This window comes from Chrysemys picta, chromosome 17 (assembly GCF_011386835.1).
Source record: "Chrysemys picta bellii isolate R12L10 chromosome 17, ASM1138683v2, whole genome shotgun sequence".
Taxonomy (NCBI): Eukaryota; Metazoa; Chordata; order Testudines; family Emydidae; genus Chrysemys; species Chrysemys picta.
The window spans coordinates 26199-51887 of record NC_088807.1 but is presented as its reverse complement, the minus strand read 5'-3'; the positions used below and the strand labels follow the sequence as shown (position 1 = coordinate 51887).

General features: G+C 40.2%; 1 protein-coding gene across 12 annotated transcripts in view; it reads left to right on the top strand.

Moving 5' to 3' along the window:
• LOC101946279 (leucine-rich repeat and fibronectin type III domain-containing protein 1-like protein) overlaps window positions 1-25689 on the top strand; it is a 226402-nt gene that overhangs the window by 175524 nt on the left and 25189 nt on the right. For 11 of the 12 annotated variants that reach the window (XM_005311124.5, XM_042840489.2, XM_065571617.1 and 8 more), the window contains one exon: window positions 22866-24260. In XM_005311124.5, coding sequence (XP_005311181.1) covers window positions 22885-24260 — 1376 coding nt within the window. In that variant the 5' untranslated portion in view covers window positions 22866-22884. Of the gene's footprint in view, window positions 1-14710; window positions 14885-22865; window positions 24261-25689 lie in introns of those variants that run through there. The other variant, XM_065571620.1, reaches the window with a different exon arrangement.

Genomic DNA, 25689 nt, shown 5'->3' with positions numbered 1-25689 from the left:
TGAAAAAAACGTGTGGTTCTTGGTGAATGATCAGCTGAGCATGTGCTCCCAGTGTGATGCTGTAGCTAATGCAATCATTGGATGTATAAACAGTAGGAACAGGGAGATTAATATTTTTATTTGGTACTGGTGCAACTGCCACTAGGTTTCTGCGTCCTTGTAACACTCCCTCACTCACCCCGGAGGAGGGAGGTCACTGAAGGGCTGGCGGTAGCCCGCCTCCAAGCTCATCTCAGTTTAACTGGGGCTAGGGTGACCAGATCACCCAAGTCAAATATCGGGATGCCGGGGGAGGGGGGTGGGGGCGGGGCAAAAAAACAAAAAAACATCCTTCCTCCACAAGTGCTGGAGGGAGGCCTGGGAGACGCAGGGGGAGCGCGGGGCCAGGGTGAGTGAGAGTCCGGCCTGGCCCCGAGCAGGCAGGACTCAGTCGGGTGGTAAGGAGAGGAGGGGGGCGGCCCGTGGGGCCAGGCGGCAGCTGTTCTCCGCCCCTGGGCAGCGGGACTCGGGAGCAGCCGCTGCTGCAGCTCCCACTGCCGCAGGGGGAGGAAGCGGCCATGGCGCTCGGCGGCTGCAGCTCTGGTGCCCAGGCCCGAGCCCGGGCCTGCTGCGGGGACCTAGCAGCGCGCACGCTGCGCCCAGCCCCTGGCCAGTCGCGTCTGGGCTGCTGCTCAGCTGGTGCTATCCCGAAGCGGCCCTGGAGTGGGGGCAGCAGGCCCCAGCCCCCCCGTCCCGCTCGGGTCCCGCAGGGGAACGAACGGGCCTGGGCTGCCGATGCCTCCGCCCCGGGGCCAACGCGGGATTGCACCAGCTGGGCAGCAGCCCAGACGCGACTGGCCAGGGGCTGGGCGCAGCGTGCGCGCTGCTGGGTCCCCGCAGCAGGCCCGGGCTCGGGGAGTTCGAGCCCAGGCGCCAGAGCCGCAGCCACCGAGCTTGGCCATTGGCCGCTTCCTCCCCCTGCGGCAGTGGGAGCTGCAGCAGCGGCTGCTCCCGAGTCCCGCTGCCCGGGAAGCACTTAAAGGAGAGGAAAGGAAAGTGATCAGGAAGAGTCAGCCTGGATTCACCAAGGGCAAGTCATGCCTGACTAACCTAATGACCTTCTATGACGAGATAACTGGGTCTGTGGATGAGGGGAAAGCAGTGGATGTGTTATTCCTTGACTTTAGCAAAGCTTTTGATACAGTCTCCCACAGTATTCTTGCCGGTAAGTTAAAGAAGTATGGACTATAAGGTGGATAGAAAGCTGGCTAGATCATCGGGCTCAACGGGTAGTGATCAATGTCTCCATGTCTAATTGGCAGCCAGTATCAAGCGGAATGCCCCAAGGGTCGGTCCTAGGGCTGGTTTTGTTCAATATCTTCATTAATGATCTGCAGGATGGCGTGGACTGCACCCTCAGCAAGTTTGTAGATGACACTAAACTGGGAGGAGTGGTAGATATGCTGTCGGGTAGGGATAGGCTACAGAGGGATCTAAATTAGAGGATTGGGCCAAAAGAAATCTGATGAGGTTCAACAAGGACAAGTTCAGAGTCCTGCACTTAGGACGGAAGAATCCCATGCACTGCTATAGACTAGGGACCAAGTGGCTAGGCAGCAGTTCTGCAGAAAAGGACCTAGGGGTTACAGTGGACGAGAAGCTAGATATGAGTCAACGGTGTGCCCTTGTTGCCAAGAAGGCTAACGGCATTTTGTGCTGTATAAGTAGGGGCATTGCTAGCAGATCAAGGGACGTGATCATTCCCCTCTATTGGACATTGGCGAGGCCTCATCTGGAGTCCTGTGTCCAGTTTTGGGCCCCATACTACAAGGAGGATGTGGAAAAATTGGAAAGAGTCCAGCAGAGGGCAACAAAAATGATTAGGGGTCTGGAGCACATGACTTATGAGGAGAGGCTGAGGGAACTGGGATTGTTTAGTCTGCAGAAGAGAAGAATGAAGCGGGATTTGATAGCTGCTTTCAACTACCTGAAAGGGGGTTCCAAAGAGGATGGATCTAGACTCTTCTCAATGGTACCACATAATAGAACAAGGAGTAATGGTCTCAAGTTGCAGTGGGGGAGGTTTAGGTTGGATATTAGGAAAAACTTTTTCACTAGGAGGGTGGTGAAGCACTGGAATGGGTTACCTAGGGTGGTGATGGAATCTCCTTCCTTAGAGGTTTTTACGGTCAGGCTTGACAAAGTCCTGGCTGGGATGATTTAGTTGGGGATTGGCCCTGCTTTGAGCAGGGGGTTGGACTAGATGACCTCGTGAGGTCCCTTCCAACCCTGATAGTCCATGATTAAGTCCTATGGCCTATGTTGTACAGGACAGACTAGATGGTCACAATGGTCCCTTCTGTTCTTGTAATGTATGAGTCTGTTAATCAAACCACTGAAGCATTTAATGTCTCCTTGGTAATTGTCTGAATTTCCTTCAGCACTGAGTGTGTTTTTGAGTTTAGGAGCTGGGGAGAAGAGTCTGTTTGTGGTACGGGCAGTGTTTCTAAATGATACCTGAGGAGGGGTGCTGCCAATGTATCTGTCAAATAACTAAGTGAGGCAAGGGAAAGGCCAGCTCCAGGGCTTCATGCTGCTGTTTGTTTCTCTGCTCTTGCGTCTCTTCTAATATCTGTTCTCATTCTCCTGCTTCAAGCTGCAGCTCAGAAAACTTGACAGAAGCTGGGAATGGGCAACAGGGGATGGATCACTTGATGATTACCTGTTCTATTCATTCCTTCTGGCCACTGTCGGAAGACAGGATACTGGGTAGATGGGCCTTTGGTCTGAGCCAGTATGGCTGTTTTTACGACATTTTGCATGCAGGGTTATGTAGCCGTTTGGGTCCCAGGATATTAGCGGGACAAAGTGGGTGAGGTAATATCTTTTATTAAACCAGCTTCTGTGGGTGAGAGAGACAAGCTTTCAAATTTACATAGATGTGAAGAAGAGCTCTGTGTAAGCTCAGAAGCTTGTTTCTTTCACCAGGAGAAGTTGGTCCAATGCAGGATATTATCTCACTCACCATCAGTTATACATAATATGTCACTGGAAGACTATCCTGATACTTCAGCTAACACAGAATGTGGCAGCCCACTTTGCTTAGATAGGTTAGCCATAGGGAACATAGTGCTCCAGACAGCACTCCAGGAATATCTTCTGCGTGCAAGTCAAGGTGCTGGTTTAGACCTTTAAAGCCAAACTCTCCCTTCTGCTTCTGTTAGTACAAGGAAACATGGTGCAATGGATTTGAGCATTGTAGGAGTACTGCCTCTGTGGCATGTTCCCTTCTTCCCTGCAATCCACTGGGGAAAGAGCCTGGGTCCATTGGTGGGAGAAGTCTCAGAATTATTTTTTTGATCTCAGACATCATGTAAGTATACCTTGAATCATCCCCATTATTGTATGCAGATCACTGTCAGGGTGACTGAATCTTTCAGCAGCTTTAGCTCAGGGGAATTAAAGTGTCTGACTTTCATTTTTCCTTGCAAAAAGCTGTCTTATGCTGGCAAACATGGCTCTGGAGAAGATGGACAGGAAGGAACCTTTTATCTGTATTTTGTAAAATGAAAGCAGAGCTTCTCAATGCTAACTTAATGGGAATAAATGACATCAATGAACAATAGTCATTGGCTCCAATGAGTATAGTTTTTTGCAAAACTGAACAAAAATCTTTGTTTTCAGGCAAAAATATTCACAAACTATGAATTCACCCCTGTGCAGAGGGCCAGCAGGAGAACTAGGCACTATGTGAACCCTGAAAATGAGGCTTAAAGGGGATCTGAATGGTATCATGCCTATGTGCTGACCCTCTCCGCAAGAGGGAATTTCACTTGAAGTGAATGAATATAACTACATCTTCCCAGCTCTCTAACTCAGCTATGTTTTTTTGGTAGCAAATCCCTGGGTTATCTTCATGACCTTGTCTTGGACAGTCCCATGCCTTCAAGATTTCCAGACTTGTCCATTATTAAAGATAATGGACTGCAACTTTACAGATAATAAAAATACCTAGCTTACTTGATCACAATTTGATTATACCCCCTTCTCTGCAGAAATTTATAGTTTAATGTACACAATTATCAATGTAGAGAATTGTGACATCACCCCAAGTTGAGAAATTCAGCTCTCGTCTACAAAATCCCTTTCTCTATAAATAGATTTTATTGAGCGTTTAATCCCTGAGAGGCAATTTAGGAAAAATAAGTATGTAGAGCAGTCAGACTTCTAAACATGTTTTACGGGAGAGAGAGGTTTAATGCTGCACCTTCTCTTGGTTATCTTTTTTTGAATATCATCCTTACTAATAATAATTCTGTTTAATCACTAGTGTCTCAATTTTCCTGGTGGAAAGGCAACATCAGAACATTTTATATCTCCCTTCTTGTTAATTTTCTGGGCCCTTCTATCAGCTGTGTGATATCAGTCGTGTCAGCAAAGAACTTCCATTCTTTCCCATTCTACAATATGTCTCTTCTCCCATAAAGTCTGTCACCTGCCTTTTCCTATATGGTATTCAAACTTGCATATATTTTTCCCTCCTCACACACTTAGCAACAGTTTAAAGCTTAACATTAGGAACACACTCTTTAACACCATTGCAATACATTTGAGTAGAAGAGCTTTTGGGAAAGAAAGAGTGGAAGTGTTTGTGCATGCAGTATGTTTATTTGTATTATGTATTCGTATATATGTAATATTGCTTTAAAAGACATTTAAAATTTAAAAATAAATGCATTTAAAAGATCAGCATCCTATACAGCAAACAGGGAAAGATTAAGAATGAGCTCTCAAAACTGGATAGTCTCATAAAAAAAACAACCTTCCACACAAACTTCCTCATGGATAGACTTTACAAAAACTAGACAAGCCATTTACAACACAAACTTTGCCTCTCTACAAAGGAAAAAGAACACTAAACTATCCAAACTGCTTCCTGCCACAAGGAGCCACAACAGTAGTTCCCTTAACCCACCCAATCTTTCCAGCTATACTCTTAGCCCAGCAGAAGAGTCTGTCCTATCTTGGTAAATTTGTTAGTCTCTAAGGTGCCACAAGTACTCCTGAGCTTTTTAAAAGACATTGTCATTCCTAATAGAAACTGTTAACATTTATGCATCAGAATTTTAAAAATACAATTTATTTTTGTCTTTCAGTATCTGTTTGTCACTGTAGTGTAATAAACAGATACTGTTAATGCCACCTGCTTGTGGAACTGAAAAACTGCAAGTAATCCTTGCTAAAGAAAATATGGAGACTGTTCGTGCCATCTAGCGGTTAAATATGAAAATTGCAAAAAATTGTTGCTAATTTGTATAACTAGCATATACCAAAGGGAGATAATTGGAAAAATAACTATTTTACAATTTATGTTAATTATTTGTTAATTAACAATTTCGTAAATGAAATGGTTGACTTTTGACTGTGATTTGGATAAATATGTTGATATAATAATTAATCACCATACTATGAAAATTTCTGTAAAATTGAGGGTTAAATATAATATCCAAAAAGCCAGAATGCTAATACTAACTTTGGAAGACCATGCTGATGGCTCAGATATTTCTGGATGAAACTGAACTGATAGCTATTTTTAAAAAATGGTCTCATTACATTCTTTGACATTATGTAATCTGGAATCCTTAGACGCCACTAGAATACAAATATATAATAATAAATAGAGATGCAACTACACCCTAAAAGTCCAGTCCCCACACCTAAGTTGACATATGTCCCTATTATAACTGGAACCCCAACGGTTTAGAGAGAGAATAATTTCAGCTCCTTACATACCATTTAGAGATTTATTTATACTGCATTAGAACTGGACAAAGAAACTAGCAAATGTCAGGATAAATGTTACAAACCTGAAAATATTATAAACAGTCTTTAACTGGTAATTACTAAAACAAGTTATTGTAAATTAAGTGCATGGAAGAGGGGCTGGATTTTTTTTAACTGGTTGATCAGTTAAAAGGAAACTAACATTCAGTTTCCTCTTTAATTCTTGGCCAAAGCAGAATAAGAATAAATCCTTATTTGGAAGAAAATCTTTATATTTTTTGTAGTTGAGCCAGATGGTGAGCACCTGTCATTTACAATTAACAGGTTGTCACGCTGCTGTGGCAATCAGAAAAGCTGGATTTGGGATAAGAAAACATGCAGGAGCACAGTCTGTTCATCTCAGCTAGACTCAGCTGGCTGATGGCCTCTACAGAAATGTCTTTCTTCTCAATGTATTTCATTCTGCAGAAAAGTATCATTTTGATGGATGAAATATTTTGACCATGTTTCTGTATGGTTAGGACACACTAGGCAGGAAAAAAGATGCAGAGAAGTTAGGAAAAGCCACCTGCTCCTCTCTGTGCAGTAAGAATGCTGTTGTGTAGAGGCAGTTCTTTGGGATCGATTTGAGGAAAGGCAGAAGTGAATGATAGATTATCGTGCAAATCTGTAATTCAGTTTAATATATTAGGATATGTACATCTACTGCTACTACTACTACTGACTATAGTCCAATAGTGTGAAAGGGCAACACTGTATGATTAAATTGCAGTCAGTAAAATATCATCATAAACCAGCATCAGTGTGTGCTCAAAAATGGAAAAAAAGACATTTCTGGCTCTCAGAGAAATAATGTAAATGAAGACAGAAGCAGTGCTCTCTGATGCCAATGAATGGGAAATCTTCCTTTGCTCCCTTAGCCTCCCTGTGATATTCTGACCTGCATACACTGCCATATGCTGTACATTACATTTGTGGCCACAAATACTGCACTATATGCAGGCTGTGCACTTAAACTGATCTCTAAGGAGTCGTTATAATAATAATATGATTTGCACTTTACATTTCTAAATGTTTGTGCACATGAATCCTCATGGTATTATTATTAGAAATACAATAATTAGGGATTTTATTGGTGCAAACCTCCTAGTTTGAGGTTTTGTGAAACTTGCTCTGTAGTTTGGTTTCATAGTAGCTTTAATTTTTGAACCTTTTCTTCCTGTGATTTAAACTCATAGGGTGCCTCAGGTGGGGTTTTTTAATGTTTTTTAATAGCTAATGGGAGCCTGTGCTATATATTGGGCATAGAAAAACACTCTCGAGAAGCAAGGATGGCACAAGAGGCTTAGGTCCACACAATATGTTCATTGATCTGTCTAATATTCTGTTTATTTTTCACTACGATCTTCCTTTCTCCTTTGCTCTTTCTCCTTTTTACATTCTTTGGTATTTGACTTTTGTAGTGGGTAGTGTGAGAAACAGCACTAAATAAAGACTTTAGCCATGGCCTCATCTTGACAGCAATGTGGTTTATGATGGCAGTTCGACTTCCCAATCTCCTCTTCACGTTAAAAAGCCACGTGCAGTAACTCATCTCTGGAGATTGAAATCCATGACTACTTATAAAGAGGCACAATCACTTGATCCTGCAAGGCACCGCATTGACTTCAGCAAAATTACTCATGTGCTTAAGAACTTTGCTATATCAGGGCCAGAGTACTCAGCAATGCAGCTTGCAGGGCCACATCCTAGATTAGTGGACCTGAGATATAGCCTCTCGAGGTCACCAGGTGAGTGACTTCCATAAGGCAATTGCTTTTTCCACCCTTCAAGAGTGAGAATTCCAAATCTAGGTCTGGTCTATGTGGCAGTTCATGAAAGTGTTGCTAGGCTGCTCTGCTGGCTTCTAACATCTTCTTCAGTTCCAGGGCAGCCACCAGGCTCTGCTGGGAAACTGAAGTGCAGGTGACTGAGTGTTTCTGTTAGTGTGTGTGTTCAGAAGGGAAAGCCCCATTGATGTTCAGTTAAACATAGCCCTACAATATTTTTGTTCACGTTGTTATTGTGAAAAACAAATGTAGAATATACCATAAACAGAAGAGAAGGCTGCAGTTAAGTTTGGATTTGTTCCATCATGCTAGTATCTGAATGAGAACTGACATCTGTCTGAGCACTGACTCATACAACAGTCTTTGAAAATCCCATATTCTATCCTGACTTAGAGACTTATATGTTGAGCAAACTTCCCCACAGCATTTGCCAAGGCACCTGAGTCCTGCTCTGGAGCACTTCTTTGAATTTCTCTTGAATATAGTTGGCCAATTCTATTGAATTTTGTCAAGGTTTTGTGATACAAATGTGCAACCAACAGGATAAAACTGCCAAATCAATTTTCATTTGTGATCTGAACTCCAGTTAGGAAACTTGATCTCCAAGCTTGAACGATTAGTGCAATAACTTTCTGCACTACCAGGCTCTTGTTTAGCTTGCATTTCAGAATGCCCTTTTCTAGGTGGAGATCACAGTTGAGGAAACAGATGAGCTTCATCCCTTGTGAGTATATAGTTAAGATAGGTTTATATATCCATTTTAAGTAGCCAGGTACACTTTAAATTTGGTATGTAGAAAACATAGATTCAGCCTTTATTTACCATTGATAACCAGATGCACATATTGAAGGCTTTACATAACAAAATTAACAAGCATATATTGACTTACGATTGATAACAGATTTCATTGTCGGCAAACTTTCATTGTTGCCATTTGTACGCGAGACCCGATGACAATATCTAGCAGCTGAAGCACCATTCATTGTCACTAAAAGCAGCTTACAATTCATGGCTTTTACATCAGGGAAATATAGAAGATGATGTAAATAAAATATATTAATGGGCAGTATTTTTCAAACATAAACTTAAAGCATCATAATATGTATTAGAAATATGCAAGTGGATGAACATTATGTAATATTGCAGAATTGCCTCTCTCAATGACTTTAAAAGTACTGGCCCCAGAACACCTAAAGCATATATACATGAGAGTCCATATTTAGATAGAAAAAGACAGTATAGATATAACGGGAGAAAAAACATTTATATGTAGGAGCAGATAAAGCTACGTGGTTATGCCTACATATTTACAATGCATGTAGTTTACAGTGGATCACACTGCCTTCTCTTGTATCCAGTGCAACCTGATGGAATATAAGGAGTTGCAAGAGTGTAAATCAGGGACAAATCTGGCCCTCGGAGATAACAGGCTTATATTAAAAAATTGACAGGAGGATGTACATTTTTTTAAATAAAATGTCTACAGAACAAAGTAACATTAATGAAGTAGGGGAAAAAGCTTTTTACAGTAGTACTCATGGAAAATTATAATAGAAAAAGACAGTAAATTGGAATAATGTGAGTTACCATACTATTCTGGTTTTTTTTTTTTTTTTTTTTTTAACCAAATCTCTGCTGGTGCTACAATCACATTCCTTACCAAAAAAAGGTAGCATATTAAACCCATAACTCTTCCCTTCAGATCATGGAAATCATGATCCTCTGCTGTCAGGGTTATTGGAGAGGTGGCATTGCATCAAACTGTTTTAGTTGCTTAATGTTTTTGACTGATTATTTTTCATTTTAAGAAACTATTTTCTAACCTACAGACAGGTTTTAAGAAAATATACAGTGCACTTTCTGCACTTAAAACCGGTTTTCTCATTTGAAAAATATATTTGAAATTCTTACATATCTTTATAGAAGGAGGCTCTTTTGGAGAGAAGAATATCATTACAAAAGAAGACCAAAAAGTAAAATACTTCCCCTTAAAGTCAGCAGAAGCACATGAAAAAACCTGAAGTATTTAAGTTGGTACCAACTTTTCAGAGCACATTTGGGGTGAAATGTGTTATTCTGCGAGTTGCACAAGTGATCTGCTCAGCTTTGCTTCATGATCTTTGCATCTAAACATGAGATGACGTTCTTGTACTCTAAAATACGTCTGTCTCAGTAGGATTATCAATGCCAGATCAGAAACTCACCCATGCAGTGCTGACTCAGTCACCTGAGAGTACTTTTTCAGTATAATTAGAGACAAAAAATAGATGTAAAAATTTAACACAAGAAAAGCTGGTTAGTATTATTAAAAAATGGAAAATCTGTGAGTTCCGTACATGACAATAAATTAATGACTCTGAATAACTGTGACTAACTAGGATCAGAGAGAATTCACGAATAATGCCCAGTTGACCTCAATGTCCAGTTCTGCTCCCACTAAAGTCAATGGCAAAAAAAAAAAAAAAACCCTCCTGTCAATTTTAATGGGAGCAGAAATGGTTTGATAACTCTCATTGGAACCTATTGGAACAGGATTGCATCACAAAATGCACCACAACAAAGAACTGTAAATAATTGCTCAATCACATCGTGTTTTCTTCAGATGACTCATATGGTTTCAAGAAGATTTAACTATGCAGAAAGCTTGATGGGGGCAGTAACTAGTTTTTAAGAGAAAGGCAGAAAAAGAAACATTTAGACAAAAGTTGACATTTCAGATCGGTAATTTTTACTGATTTGTCACTTTCAAATTGTTGGGACTTTCTTCAAACTTCACAGAAGCATTCTCCTTAGCGTTTACAATAAATAGGACAATTTTCCAGCCAAATCAATTTTCAAAGTCCATTTTATAGAGAAGCTAAAATAGGCTTTATAGTGGAAGGTTTTTTCAACCAAAAAAGTTCTCATTGTACAATTCAAAGGATTGAGAAATATTTATAAGAATCAGTCATCCAGAGCTGCTTGGATCTTTGCCCTGTCCTACAGTTATGCTCCCTATTGTACAATTGCCTCTAGGGCTTTGAGAGAACTACAAGCATCTAAAACGATCTACAGGGGTATAGTAACATAGTCCTTGTAAAAAGAACAGGAGTACTTGTGGCACCTTAGAGACTAACAAATTTATTAGAGCATAAGCTTTCGTGGACTACAGCCCACTTCTTCGGATGCATCCGAAGAAGTGGGCTGTAGTCCACGAAAGCTTATGCTCTAATAAATTTGTTAGTCTCTAAGGTGCCACAAGTACTCCTGTTCTTTTTGCGGATACAGACTAACACGGCTGCTACTCTGAAAATAGTCCTTGTAATGAGCATTGTTGCCCATGGATGCTCCCTGGTCTCCTCTTCCATCACCTCCTGATGGTTTAGATAGCTACAGGCCAACATTGCCTTTAACATTCTAGGAAACACAGCAAATACAGCAGCAGTGGATTTGCTTTTCCCACCCTCTTAAAGGAGTCTTTGACAAAACAAACTTCGTAGGAAGTGCGCACACACACACACACACACACACACACACACACACGCTTTGCAATTTCATTGCTATTAAACTGAGTACAGATGCAGACCTGGAAAAATGCCAGTGTTGATGTATTTGATTCTAAAAGGAAAACCAGTTAAGCAAAGAAGACAGAAACTGTGTGAGCTCAACAGAAAGGAAAGTATATTACCAACTGTTAATGCATCATGGAATACTTTGAAATACCATTTGGAAACTGTTCTGCTTTTATATCAGATTATCTGTTTCTTCTAGAGGTTTACATGCAGGAAATGCATCTGTTTTGTTAGTAAACCATGTGTAAGTTGGTGGCTGTGTATAAGAGATAGGTTAATAAGTTAGGTACAGAGGCAAATACTAATATTACTGAAGAGGCACATCTGCTCCTATTTCTAATTTCCACACTGAAGTCCTAATTCTTTGTCAAAATTATAATTAGTTGCTGAGGAGATGATTATGATGTCACAAGCAAAGGGTTATGATTCCTGTGGAGAATGAGCAGTAGAACAGATGAAATGATCTTGCTTCCTGCACATCTCTTTAACACTGAAGAATGAGATGAGAAATTTAGAGAATATAATGTGGACTAGAATGCATCCTGAAATGAATGTGCTTCCAGGCTTTCCAAGAGGTACCGGCAGGGCCGGCTCCAGGCACCAGCCAAGCAAGCTGGTGCTTGGGGTGGCAGCTTGTAGGTGGCGGCATTCCGCTCAATCCTAGGGCGGTTTGGCCGCTTTTTTTTTTTTTTTGCTTGGGGCGGCCAGAAAGCCAGAGCCGGCCCTGGGTACCAGCTGCCCTTTTAAAGCTTGGTACTTGTAAGCCTCTAAAGGCAACATCAAGCCTTGTGGACTTAAAGTTTTATTTCCAGAAAAGTTTTCAGGTGACGTTATTTAAAAATGAAGAGATCTTAGTCTAGAACTTCTCTGTTCTCTGAATATGTTTGCTTTTCCATGTTTCTCCCACCAGTGAGTAATTTGTCGCTGAAGGTCCAAAAAAGAAATGATCAGCTGCCTGTGGCTTAATGACAGAAACACCCATGGTTTGAGATCTGGAGCTGAACTGAAGACAAAGGAAAATAAGATCCTTTTGTGAAAAGTAGAACTGGCTGCATAGGAAAGTAAAGCCAGTTTGGTGTAGAAATAGTCAAAGTTGTGAGACACTTTATTATATCTTGCTAACAGCTACAATAACATGCACATTAAGGGGCAAAAAGAGAAGGAAGTAAATAGTGCAGAAGTAAAATTGTTACTTTATATGTGTTATAGTTTTTTTTCAAAGGTTGTTCGTCAAGAATTAAGCTGATTTTTACAATAGTTAGAACAGAGTTGTTAACAGTCCCCATTTAAAAAAAAAGCAAACAATAATAACAAAAGTTAGCTGTCCTGGGTATAAGAAATATTGTGAAGTTGTACTTTTTATATTGATTTAAGGCTGATAAAACTGTCTATCACCTATCATATACATACAGCAAACACAAATGGAACTCCCCCAGATGGAGTGAAATGATAATCCATCAGCTATAAACCAGTCAAGCCTTCAGCAGCTTAACTGGGTCTGGAGTTATTGGAATTAAATCTCACTGCTTGACAATATTGCCTGAAATTCTAAAGCACATCCCTTTACAACCTAATAGCAAATTCACTCAGGAGCAGACCCTTTCCCCTGCTACCCATGTTCCTTTATCCAAATCAAATACAAACCACTGGAAATCCCTGACAAAGACATGTTTGAGTTGTATATCTTGCTTATCTGACCTGAAACTCCTTATTGTCTGGGAATTACATGATTAACTTGTGGGGGTTTTTACACCAAAATTAAGCTGTAACAGCACAGTGAGTGACATAGCATGGCTAATAGCTGATAGTTCTTACTAACAGTAACTTTTAACTGAAAAGATTGGATCCATTGCAGTAATCCTGTGAGTGTGAAAAGAACTCCTCTTACGTGTTCATATAGGAAGGCATGGGCGAGGCAGACTTACTCTTTTCTTTACTGGCAAATATAACTGCTCTTCAGAGGGCTGCAGACGGCACTTAGCTGAAATGTTTGACTGGAAACAGTCTCTCATTTTATTCATATTTGCTGCTGCAAGTTTTAAGTGATGGATAGAGGTGAGTTCTGGCAAGTTCCAAATAAAGTAAAATGTTCCCTTTCTGAACATCACTAACCCACATCTCCTGTGTGCTTTTCAATAGTGAACATGTGAATTTTGGAGCCATCCTTACCACTGGTTTACTGCTCTTCTTATATACATCATAATATTGAATATAACTAATATTAGCAATGAGATCTGACTCTTACACGAGCCCATAGGGTGTGCCTCTTCTAATCTCTTTCTAGCAAGAGATGTTACCATTCTTAGATACGTTCAGTTTTTTTTAATTTTTCTTATTCACAGTGGCAGAGACTCCTTTCGCCTTTGTGAAGGAGACCAGATGTCTCCATTTGACCTAGGAAAGCCTGTTATGGATGCTCATCACTCTTCTCATTTTTCTTAGTATTCAGTGCATTCATGCATTAGTTGAAGGAAACTAATGATTTAAAATAACGGCTTAACTTCCTTGCTGGAGTTCAATTAGACATTCAATATTTGTAGCTATCCTAGGCAAGCCCTGTGCAGGGTTATAGACTCGCATGTTCAGAAAGACTGCACTAGTATGCTGCCCCATTAGTAACCATCACCTCTGGTACAGCCTGTCAACAGAAACATGCTCTTTCAGGTGCAATTTTATTACAGACGCTTCCTGGGTTATGCAAACACGCACTTACGGAAAAAGTTCCGTAAGTTGTTTTTTGTTTTTTTCCGTAATTGTCGGGTATACGTCCCCGACTTACGCAAAATTCGACTTACACAAGGCGTTCCGGAATGGAACGCCTTGCGTAAGTTGGGGAGCATCTGTATTATTTATTTGTGTTACCCTACCACCCAGAAAGCCCAGTCATGAACCAGGGCGTCATTGTGCTAGGTAGTGTGCAAATAGAACAAAAACCCCTGCCCCAAAGAGTTTACAGTCTCAGTATGAGACAAGATATGGATCCAGACAGACATGGAAACAATGAGACATTGTTGGTCAGCACAATAGGCAGGGGTCTCAGCACACCAGCAGCCTAACTGTTGTCACGTTGTGGGTTTTTTGTAAGCACCATAGAAAAGGAGAGTTTGAAGGAGGATAATGAGGTGACTTTGTGGGTGTTTACAGTGAGTTATTCCCAAGTGTGAGCTGCAGCATGGGAAAAAGCACAATGGCATTTGTTTCAAAATGTAAGAAGTGGGCAATGGAGCCTGGCATGATGGACCAGTCAGAAGTGATACTTGAAATCTCAGTAGCAAATGAGACATGATAGGTAGGGTGGAGATAAATTGTGAAGGGCCAAGTGAAAGTAAGTAGTTTATTGCTGATGCTATATAGAAGGTGGAGCCAGTGGAGAGTTGCAAAGATGGTGCAGTGGTCTAAGTGACGGGCTAGGAAAATGATCAAGTGCAGTTACCCTGCCCTCTAGCTCTCTTTCTGGGAGCCCAGTGTAATTATGGGAGAAGCAGTCAAACGCCCATAATTCCCTGGGGAAATTCCTGTAAGTCCCTACATGCAGAATTAATGCTTAGCTTTTGCTCAGTAGGAAAGGTTGGTGCTGGAACTTGTGAAGAGCCGTCACAAGGCATCTGAGGTAGATACACCAAAGCAGTGGAGGGTGTTCCAGCTCTAGCCTTGGGGACCCAGCAGCCAAAGGAGCATATGCTGCAAAATTGTGCCCCAGTCCCTGGTTCTGGGCAATATTTGAAGATGATATTCAACAAGGTAGGTGTATTTCTGGGTCTGGACCACAGTCTCAAATGGGCGGGGCGAAGTTGTTTTCAAGACCTGGGATGAGCACCTGTGTCTGCAAAACTGTAGCATAATGGAGGTGGCTTTTCTGTACCACTGCAGCACCAGAGCAGAGGGATGAGAGCTAGGTTCATAATGGAAGACAATGTGGTGATTGTCCAGTGGGCACTGTCATCATGGAGGTTCGCAGGGACCACTGATCAAGGAGATCAACATGTCAGAAGTCATGAAGGGATTTAAGCTATTGCATTTCACATATTGTGCAGGAACCATTGATGGGAAGCGATATTCCACTTTATTATTCGTGTACATTACCCCCTCAACTGAGATTGGACACTCATTGTGCTAGGCACTGCACAAATACATAGTAAGAGGAAGGTGCTGCCCCAAAGAGCTTATAATTTAGACAAAACAAAGTGAGGGACAAAGACAAAGGAAGTGCGGGAAAGTGACTTGCCCAAGTTCACAAGTCAGTGTCTGAGCAGGGTACGTATAGGCATAGTTTGACTTCTATATTTGGGAGGGAAGATCCAGTCAAGCCAACAGAGCTGCACATGAGGGGGCAAGTTCCAGGCCTGCCTAAGGCTTTGGGGGGGGGGGGAGGAATCCCCCCACCGAGGGTATGGAACCCAGGTCACCGGAGTCCCTGTCCAGTCATCTAACAGCTGGACCATGCTGCCTCCATGGAATAAATGTCTATGAATAAATCAGAAAGGGTTATTGCTCCATGGTTAGTGAGAGACATCAGGTTCCTAGCTGCATAGATAGGATGGCGAGGCGCAGTGGAGGACCACACAGTGGTTAGCTGTGGTCAGAGCAAATCTAATGAGAGTTCATGTTTGCTATTGGGAACAATTTTGTATATGGATGCAAGGTGTGTTATGGGTTTGCTGGGGGACCACATAGGCACTGCATGCCTAATGTCTAGCGTAGTCAAGACCTTGTAGACTTTGAAGTTTAGACTAGTACATTTGGATTGTAATATAATTAGGTGAGTTTTCAATGCAGTGTTTGGACAAGTAGGGCCAAAGCTCTTTTGAAAAATAATTCAGGACAACACCAGTAATTCAGAGCTGGATCCAACTTTCCTTTATTACAGTCTTCCTCCAAATGTCATTTGTTTTACAAGAGTATTTGCACTTCAATCACTGGTAGCACTAAAATTGCTAATTTTAGTGCCATAGTTTCACATTAACAACACTTAATTATATTTTTAACAGAATAATAGCTTAAGTGAGATGGTTACACACTGGCTTCTTGTAGCCCAGATGGTGGTTAATCCATTAAAATGCATTAATATTTGCTAATGACAAAACAAGGGAATTATAACATTGCATTGCCGCCTGTTTTTAGATAATTGCACATCAGTTAATCATTTATGCCAAATGGAAGTGAAAAGATGGAGCCATTAGGGAGAAACAGGGTGCAGAGCACAAGATGGAGTGATAATAAAAACAGGATTGTCAAAAAAAGCAAATATTTGAAAAATGTAGCTAGTAATGCACTATGTTAAATATTTTAAAAGCTGACGATGGAAAAATCATTATGAAAAAAGACATTACTAAAGAGAAAGTTGTTAGAAAAATTAGATACAAGTTGCCTCTGATCATAATAAGGTAAATATTAGAATCATGTAATTTACATTAGGTACATTTTACTATATCTTTGTCTTGGCTGTACTTAAAAAAAAAACTGATTTTATTGTTAGCCAAGTACGACCTGAAAAACGTTGCTCTGATTCAGATGTTTGAATTCTGCACCACGGGACAGACATATAAAAGTTATTATTTTTGTAGTTCAATCTCAAGGTGAGAAAAAGCCAGCAAGGAAATTTTAATTGCACACTTGGGATTAACTGCTCAGAAAATATCCCATAGAGATTTTGTTCCCTAGAGATTATAATGGTTTAAATACTCATCCACAATTAAAGATTTATTCTAACAAGTCAATAATTACTTAAGTGTAAAAAAATTGTTAAAACTATTATTTCAGTTCTCTGTGACTTTGCGCCTATCAGACCTGAAATAATAGTAATGTTGTATAAAGTTTGGTGATGAGCTAAATTTAAGACCATTTACAATTTCATGTTATGTCTGTGCAACCCTGATGCTGATCTCACTAAACAGTGCTTTTCAGAGTTAACAACTTCACCATGACATTGTGTTTCTTTGATGGATAATAATTATTTTATACAAGATCAAATTCCTTATACAAGTCTGTCTGTCTGTCTTTGTAAGTGCTATTTTCAGAATGCTAGTCATCATAATATATAGGCACCAATGCAGATATTCTGTGACAGTTGAGTGTGGTAAGGCTATTATAACACCTGTTAATTAAATAAACACATGTATTATAGTATATGGAAAGCTCTGGGTGCATGCAGCACTCCATGGGTCAAATATGACATATGAAGAATCCTCCCCTGTTCCTGCAAAAATATATGCACTCCCCTTCTCCTTTTCCTAATTCAAAAAATGTTGCATCCAACACAGGGGAATTCTATATTAGACCTCATCCTGACAGATAAAGAGGAACTGATCACAACACTAAAAATTAATGGTACAAGCTGATCACATTTTTAATGTGCAATAAAGTCCAGAGTTCAGACCATATGTGTGCGTGTGTGTGTGTGTGTGTGTGTGTGGATGGATGGATGGATGGATCACCTGGGAGGAAGAATTTAATCAGAAAAATGTGAGTGATAATTGGGAATTGTTTAAGAACACTTTACTAGAGGCCCAAAAAGCCATAACCTCACAATCAATTAAAGAGACCACATTGATTAAAAAAATCAACCTGGTTTAGAGGGGAAGTGAAGGCAGCTATAAAAATATATATATATAACAAATTGAAGAAAGGTAAAGTTGATAGTAATGAATATAAATCAGAAGCTAGGAATTGTAGAAAATTGATAAAGGAAGCAAAGGAACACAGGGCAACATCTATAGCCAACTGAGTTAATAACAAAAAGAAGGAATTTTTAGGTATACTAGAAGAAACAGAATCTTAGCAAAGGCACTAGTCCTTTACTACGTGGAAATGGTAAAATTATCAATAATAATGCAGAAAACAAAGAAGCGATCAATAAATGTCTGTTCTATATTTGGGGGGAAAACAAATGGCTTAGTCATATCGTATGGTATCACTCTTTCCATTCCACTAGTATCTCCAGAGGATATTAAACAGAAACTGCTAAAGTTAGACATTTTTAAAATCAATTGGTTCAGATAACTTGCACTCAAGAGTTTTAAAAGAGCTGACTGAGGAGCTTGCTGGACCATTAATGTTGATTTTCAATAAGTGTTGGAACACAGAGGACTGGAAGAATGCTAATGATGTGCCAATATTTAAAAAGCATAAATGGGTCTGTCAGTCTGATAACATTAACAGGCAAGATAATGGAGTGGCTGATATGAGACTTGATTAAAAAGAATTATAGTAGGGTATTATAATTAATGCTAATCAACATGTGATTATGGAAAATACATTCTGTTGAACAAACTTGATATCTTTTTTTACAAGAGTTCAAGTTTGGTTGATAAAGGTAATAGTGTTGTAATATACAATATGTGATACTGCTACTCTTACTTTTGTACTGTTGCTTGCGGCGGCGCTGCCTTCAGAGCTGAGCACCTGGTGAACAGCAGCTGCTGGCCAGGAGCCCAGCTCCGAAGGCAGAGCCGCCACCAACAGCAGCATGGTATGGTATTGCCACCCTTACTTCTGTGCTGCTGCCCACGGTCAGCAGCCGCCACTGTCCAGCCGCCCAGCTCTGAAGTCAGCAGCACAGAAGTAAGAGTGGCAATACCATGATCCCCCTAAAATAACCTACCCCTACCCCCCCCCCCCGCAACTCCCTTTTGGGTCAGGACCCTCAATATGGGAAACGTTGGTCTTTCCCATGAAATCTGTATAGTATAGGGTAAAAGCAAACAAAAAATGAGATTTCACAGTGGGAGCCAGATTTCATGGTCCGTGATGCGTTTTTCATGGTCATGAATTTGGTAGGGCCGTAGACATAACTCATTATGGTTATTAAAGACCCTGTGTCTTTTTTTTTTTTATTTATTACATAGGAGTGTGAATGCAGGGAATTAGTCAAATTTCAGGTCAGGTGGTGCCATTCTGCTCCCTTAATTTCCATTTAATTCAAGTTTGTTCCATATCCTAAAGTATTGTGTAGCATTGTTGTGTGTAGTTTAACAGTTGCCCCACTTCATTCTAAATGTGGCTGAATGTCAGTAGTGAAGAAGCAATCTATTTATCTGTAGCTTGTAAAGGACTTTGGGTTTGTTTGGGATGATGGGTATTATAAGAGGCAAAAAGTGCTATATAAGAGCTAAATATTGTTGCTGTTGCTGTCACATGGAGAGTGTACAGCAGTCTCTCTTCATAAATGTGATTATAACCCAGAAGGATGGATTTCATGAAGATAGATATTTAAGAGCTACTGTAATTAGATAGGTTTCAGAGTAGCAGCCGTATTAGTCTGTATCAGCAAAAAGTCTCTAAGGTGCCACAAGTACTCCTGTTTAATAATTTTTAAAAAACCCAGCAGGAGTCCCAAAAACATGCCAATAAGGCTAAAAAGCAGAGTAAAAGAGGTAGTTGTAGTAGAAAGAGAGCCTGAGACATAAGCCCTTGTATCAGAGGCCTGGTATGAGGCAGGATCTGCTCACAGAATTTGTCAAGAACAGGGCTGATATTGCAGAAACATTCCTAAGAAGTGCTGTCACAGAGTGCTCATGCAAACACATTCCGATATCAAGTGATACCAGAACATCCCAATATCAAGGATGGTACAAAAACATTCCCCAAGAACAACAGGAACACACTGACGCCTCCTAAAAGATAAGGTCAAGATGACAGTATGTAATAGAGATGTTTTGATCACACCAACATGTACAAAATAATGGGTAATAACTAGCGACATCCGGGGGCAGTAACTAATTATGTCAGGGGGCAGTACTAACTTGTTTGTATTGGGGTATAAAGATGTATCTCGGAGTATCTTTGTGTAGCGGAAAGTCCCGCAGTTCACTGAGCTGGTCCATTGTTACGGACATACATGTATAAGTCGTCCAGTAGAGTCTGCGCGATACTAGTACCATACTTCGTCGACAATAAACCTGGCTAGGTGCCTTCGTTCCTTAACAGATCTTATGGTCATTGGGTGGTTCACTCAAGGTCTGCCGTGTCAACTGTCTGTGTAGGGCTGGGGTGGCACACAGAGGGAACACACACACACATCCAAACATCTATCAACATCTAACCACAGTAGTTAGAGGCAAAAAGGCATCCTTAAGATTGGAAGTAAAATCCTACTGAGGAAAATAGAAGGGAACATAAACTCTGGCAAGTCAAGTGTAAAAGTATAATTAGGCAGGCCAAAAAAGAATTTGAAGAGGAACTAGCAAAAGACACAAAAACTAACAGCAAAAGAAATTTTTAGGACATCAGAAGCAGGAAGCCTGCCAAACACTCACTGTGGCCACTGGATGATATAGGTGCTAGTGGGGCGCTCAAAGAAAAGCCTGGCAAACAGTCAGGCACTCCATTGCAGAGAAGCTAAATTAATTCTTTTCATCAGTCTTCACTGCTGAGGATATGAGAGAGAGTCACACACCTAAGCCATTTTTTTTTTAGTCCCAAACTGAGGTGTCAATAGAGGCGGTTTTGGAACAAACTGATAAATTAAACAATAATAAGTCACCAGGACCAGATGGTATTCACCCAAGAGTTTGAAGTAACTCAAATATGAAATTCCAGGCCTACTAACTATGGCACATAACCAGTAGCTTAAATCAGTCTCTATACCAGACAACTGGAGGATAGCTAATGTAACACCTGTTTTTATAAAAGGCTCCAGAGGCCATCCTGGCAATTACAGCCAATAAACCTAACTTCAGTACCAGGGAAATTGGTTGAAACTATAGTAAAGAACAGAATTATCAGACACATAGTTAAACATAATATGATGGGGAGTGTCAACACGGCTTTTGTAAAGGGAAATCATTTCTCACCAAAATATTAAGAGTTCTTTGAGAGTGTCAAGAAGCATGTGGACAAGGGTGATACAGTTGATATAGTGTACTTGGACTTTCAGAAAGTCCTCAACAAAGTCCCACACCAAAGGCTCTTAAATAAAATAAGCAGTCATGGGAAAAGAGGGAAGGACTTCTCATGGATCAGGAACTGGATAAAATATAGGAAGCAAATGGAAGGAATAAATAGCCAGTTTTCACAATGGGAAGAAGTAAATATTGGAGCCAGTGCTATTGAACATATTTATAAATGATCTGGAAGAGGGGGTAAACAGTGAGGTGGCAAAGTTTGCAGACAATACAAAATTATGCAGTATATTTAAGTCCAAGACTGATTGCAAAGAGATACAAAGGGATCTCAGTAAACTGGGTGACTGGGCAACAAAATGGCAGATGAAATTCAATGTTGATAAGTGCAAAGTAATGCACATTGGAAAACATAATCCCAACTATATATACAACATGATGGAGTCTAAATTAGCTGTTACACTCAAGAAAGAAATCTTAGAGTCATCATGGATTGTTCTCTGAAAACATCCACTCAATATGCAGCAGTAGTCAAAAAAGCTAACAGAATGTTAGCAACCATTAGGAGAGAGAGAGGTAATAAGGCAGAAAATATCATAATGCCACTGTATAATTCCATGGTACTCCCACCCCTTGAATACTGCATGCAGTTCTGGAAAAGATACAAGGAAGGGCACAAAAATGATTAGGGGATGGAACAGCTTCCATATGAGGAGAGATTTTCTTAGAAAAGAGATGACTAAGGAGGAATGATAGAGAACTATAAAATCATGAATGGTGTAGAGAAAGTGAATAGGAAAATGTTATTTACCCCTTCACATATCACAAGAGCGAGGGGTCACCTGATGAAATTAATAAGTAAGCAGTTTTAAAACAAACATAAGGAAGTACTTCTTCACACAACACACAATCAACCAGTGGAACTCATTGCCAAGAGATGTTGTGAAGGCCAGTGTGGCCATTCTTATGTTCTTAACCTTTTTAACAAAGCCTGTCTTTTTCCCAGGCATTTAGGAAAGAAATGGAGTGAAGGTTTGAGGAGTCTTATTTTTATTATGCTTGCTGTGAGTGGTTACTGATGGATTTTTATTTATGACAGTGGATGTGCAGCCCATTGTACGTAATTTGTCCTTTACGGATATTGTACATTCTGGTATTGTGGACACTCATAGGCTGCAGTCAGAATCAGGGCCTCATTGTGCTAAGTGCTGTATCACTCACAGACATGGCCCCAGCTAGGAAGAACGTAAACTCTAATTTAATATGAAAAAGAACGTTAATTTGGTCTGCTCATAAAACATCTCCTAAACAAAGTGTATGGAGAGAAAGAGAACTTTTACCTCTGGATGCTTCAGGTCCCTGTAAATGAATAGATCCTATTTAATCCCCAGCATTCAATTCCCCCCCCCCCCCCTAGTATTTACCTCACTTGCTACCACCATTGTGCAACATTTCCTTCTAACTTGTAAGGCAGGACAAGTCACCTCCAAAGCCATCATTAATGCTTGTCCGTGAAGAGCTAGATCCTGGAGGAGTGGTAATTGATTCTCAAGATCAGTGCTTCAGTTCCCACAAATAGCAGACCTCTCGTACAGTCTTATCACACCTCTGTTAACCTCAGAGAGCAATGTACTTTTGCTTTACAATCAGGCCTGTGAGTTCTTATGATAAGATAACCAGATCAAGTGAGCTAAGAATTTTAATGGCTTAGCTCAGCAGATTCCCAGGCTCACATTATCAATTAAGTCATTTCAGTAATTCCTAGAATTGCATGTCTGATTTATTCAAAAGCCATAATTATAACAAATGTTTAGATGTAAATGGTCTTTCAAAGTTTTTGTTATTAAAATGGCTTTATCTGGATTTCTTGTTTTCTCCTTTAGGTTTGCTATCTTTCTTACAATGGAAAGGCTGGTTATCTATCTATTGGTTATTAGCACTGCTGTGAAGGCTATGATGTGTCCAAAACGGTGTATGTGTCAAAACCTATCTCCATCCTTCACCATCCTCTGTACGAAGACTGGGCTTCTCTTTGTGCCCCCCAGCATTGACAGGAGAACAGCAGAACTAAGATTAATGGATAACTTCATCACCACACTTAGAAGAAAGGATTTTGCAAACATGACAAACCTTATTCACTTGACACTATCAAGAAATACAATAAGTCAAATCATGCCTTATGCATTTTTTGATCTTAAAGGCCTTCATGCATTACATTTGGATAGTAACAGACTGACTTGTATCAATGAGGATCATTTCAAAGGTTTAATTAATCTTCGCCACTTAATACTCAGTAACAATCAATTGAACTATATTTCTCCTGGATCTTTAGATGACTTTATTGAAACACTTGAGGACCTGGATCTATCATATAATAATCTTGTTAATATTCCTTGGGATACAATTGGAAAGCTTTCTAATGTCAATACAATCAGTTTGGATCACAACCTCATTGAGTTTGTTCCAGAAGGAATCTTCTCAAACCTTCACAAACTTGCTCGATTGGACATGACATCCAACAAATTGAAAAAAATTCCCCCTGATCCCCTGTTCTCCAGGATCCCTGTGTATGCTAAATCTAAAGGGTCTCCATTGTCCTCTCTGGTGCTTAGCTTTGGAGGGAATCCTCTACACTGCAACTGTGAATTAGTGTGGCTGAGACGCCTTACCAGAGAAGATGATCTAGAAACATGTGCCTCACCACCAGAATTGATGGCCAAGTACTTTTGGTCCATTAAAGAGCAGGAGTTTGTCTGTGAACCTCCAATGATAACACATCGAACGCCAAAACTGGTGGTTATGGAGGGCCAGAGTGTCTCTTTGAAGTGCAAAGCGGTCGGTGACCCGGATCCCTATGTTCGCTGGATCTCCCCCGAAGGGAAGTTGGTCTCCAATACGTCTAGGACAATTTCCTATGAGAATGGAACTTTGGATATTTTGACTACTTCTTTGACAGAAAAAGGTACATTTACCTGTATAGCATCGAATGCTGCAGGAGAGTCTACAGCTTCTGTTGAACTTGTTGTTAATCCTTATCCTCATCTTGCTAACAGTACCAACTGTGATAAAGATGCTGAGTCTGGGCCTTCAGACATTCTTATATCTGCTAAGTCAAGTTTCCCTAATGAAACTAAAGCTCAGCAAGAGAAGAAGGTTGTGGTTGCTGAGCTGACCTCATCCTCTGCTCTCATACAGTGGCCTTCCCAGCATCATATCCCTGGAATACGAATGTACCAGATTCAGTATAACAGCTCTTCTGATGATATACTAGTTTACAGGTAATCCTATTCACATAGCAATTCAATTGTCATTGTGAACTAACAAATAGGAATAAGAGAAAATGGTTGTATATTTAAAATTCCCTGATGTAATGCCAGGTATGTTGCAGGCATTAACTGTGTAATGAAGGGAGCAATGGGGAAATGCTTTTCATAGCCTGTTTTCCATTTGTTGTCTCCCGTTACTGAGGAATTATAATAAATCTTACTAATAATACATTACCTTCTATGATGCCTCCCATCCAAGGATCTCCAAACACTTCATAGCCAGGAATTAAGCTTTACAATCCAACAACCTGTATGAGGTTGGTAAGTATTCTCCACATTTTCTAAATGATATATATAGAGAGAGGTGAAGTGGCTTGCCCAAGTTCTCACAACAAGACTGTGGCAGAGTAAGGAATTACAACCCAGATCTTCCAACTCCTGGGCATGGCCATGGAGTAATTTCATGAGCTTTGGGAGAGTTACTTGCATCAAAATGGCTCCCGAAGTTTAGAAACCGTTCCATTAACTAGTTAATGCAGTGACTTTGAATCGCAGGAATGGTGACTTTTTGCATGTGGATAACATTGAATCCATCTGTATTTTTAAGCAAAAGATCAGTGAAATATTACTTACATGTTTAGTTAGCCTAAAATGTATCTGATTTATCTAAAAATATAAGGAAAGAGAAAATATTCAGAATACTAATTGTAGGAACTTGCTTTATGTATCTGTATTATATATACTATAAATGTACTCATGAAGATATATATTTCTAATTCTTTGTCTCATACACATTATGGCACATGCCCTTAATCAGTTTCCAACATTGCATATTTAATTTATACTACTATTTTGGGGATGCACTGGGCTAAATTCAACAGTGTAAATTGCACATGTAGTTGAAATGGTAACATAGTTTATTTTGCACCAATTTGGCATTTAGAGACTCAGAAATACCCATTTGGAGGGTGGGGGGGCAAGTTTTAAAACTTGCTTGGCTTAACTATTTGACCTCCATAGATTTTGATGGGCATCATGCAGATTGTGTGTTACTGCTCCCATTTACAGTATGTGGTCTGTCGTTCTGTTTATAGTCCTTTCTGCAAATAAACCGGGAAGATTATAGTTGAATCAGGAACTAGCATTTGAGCATATTAATCAGTAATTCATACTGTAGGTTCTAGAAGGATGACATTTCTAAAAATAATGGTCCTGATTCTCCTCTCTCACCAGTTTTCCCGTATTATAATGCCTTTGATTTCAATTGAGTTATTCCCAGTTTATACCAGTGTAAGTGAGAGGAAAATCAGGCCCAGTAGATTTAAAATAGACTGGATAATGCTATAGAAAATATTTTACAGGGAACAGAGCTACACTGAAAAGGGTATGGGATAGATGCTACAATGGGACTTTTTGTATCTCTGATTTCTGCTATTCTAAA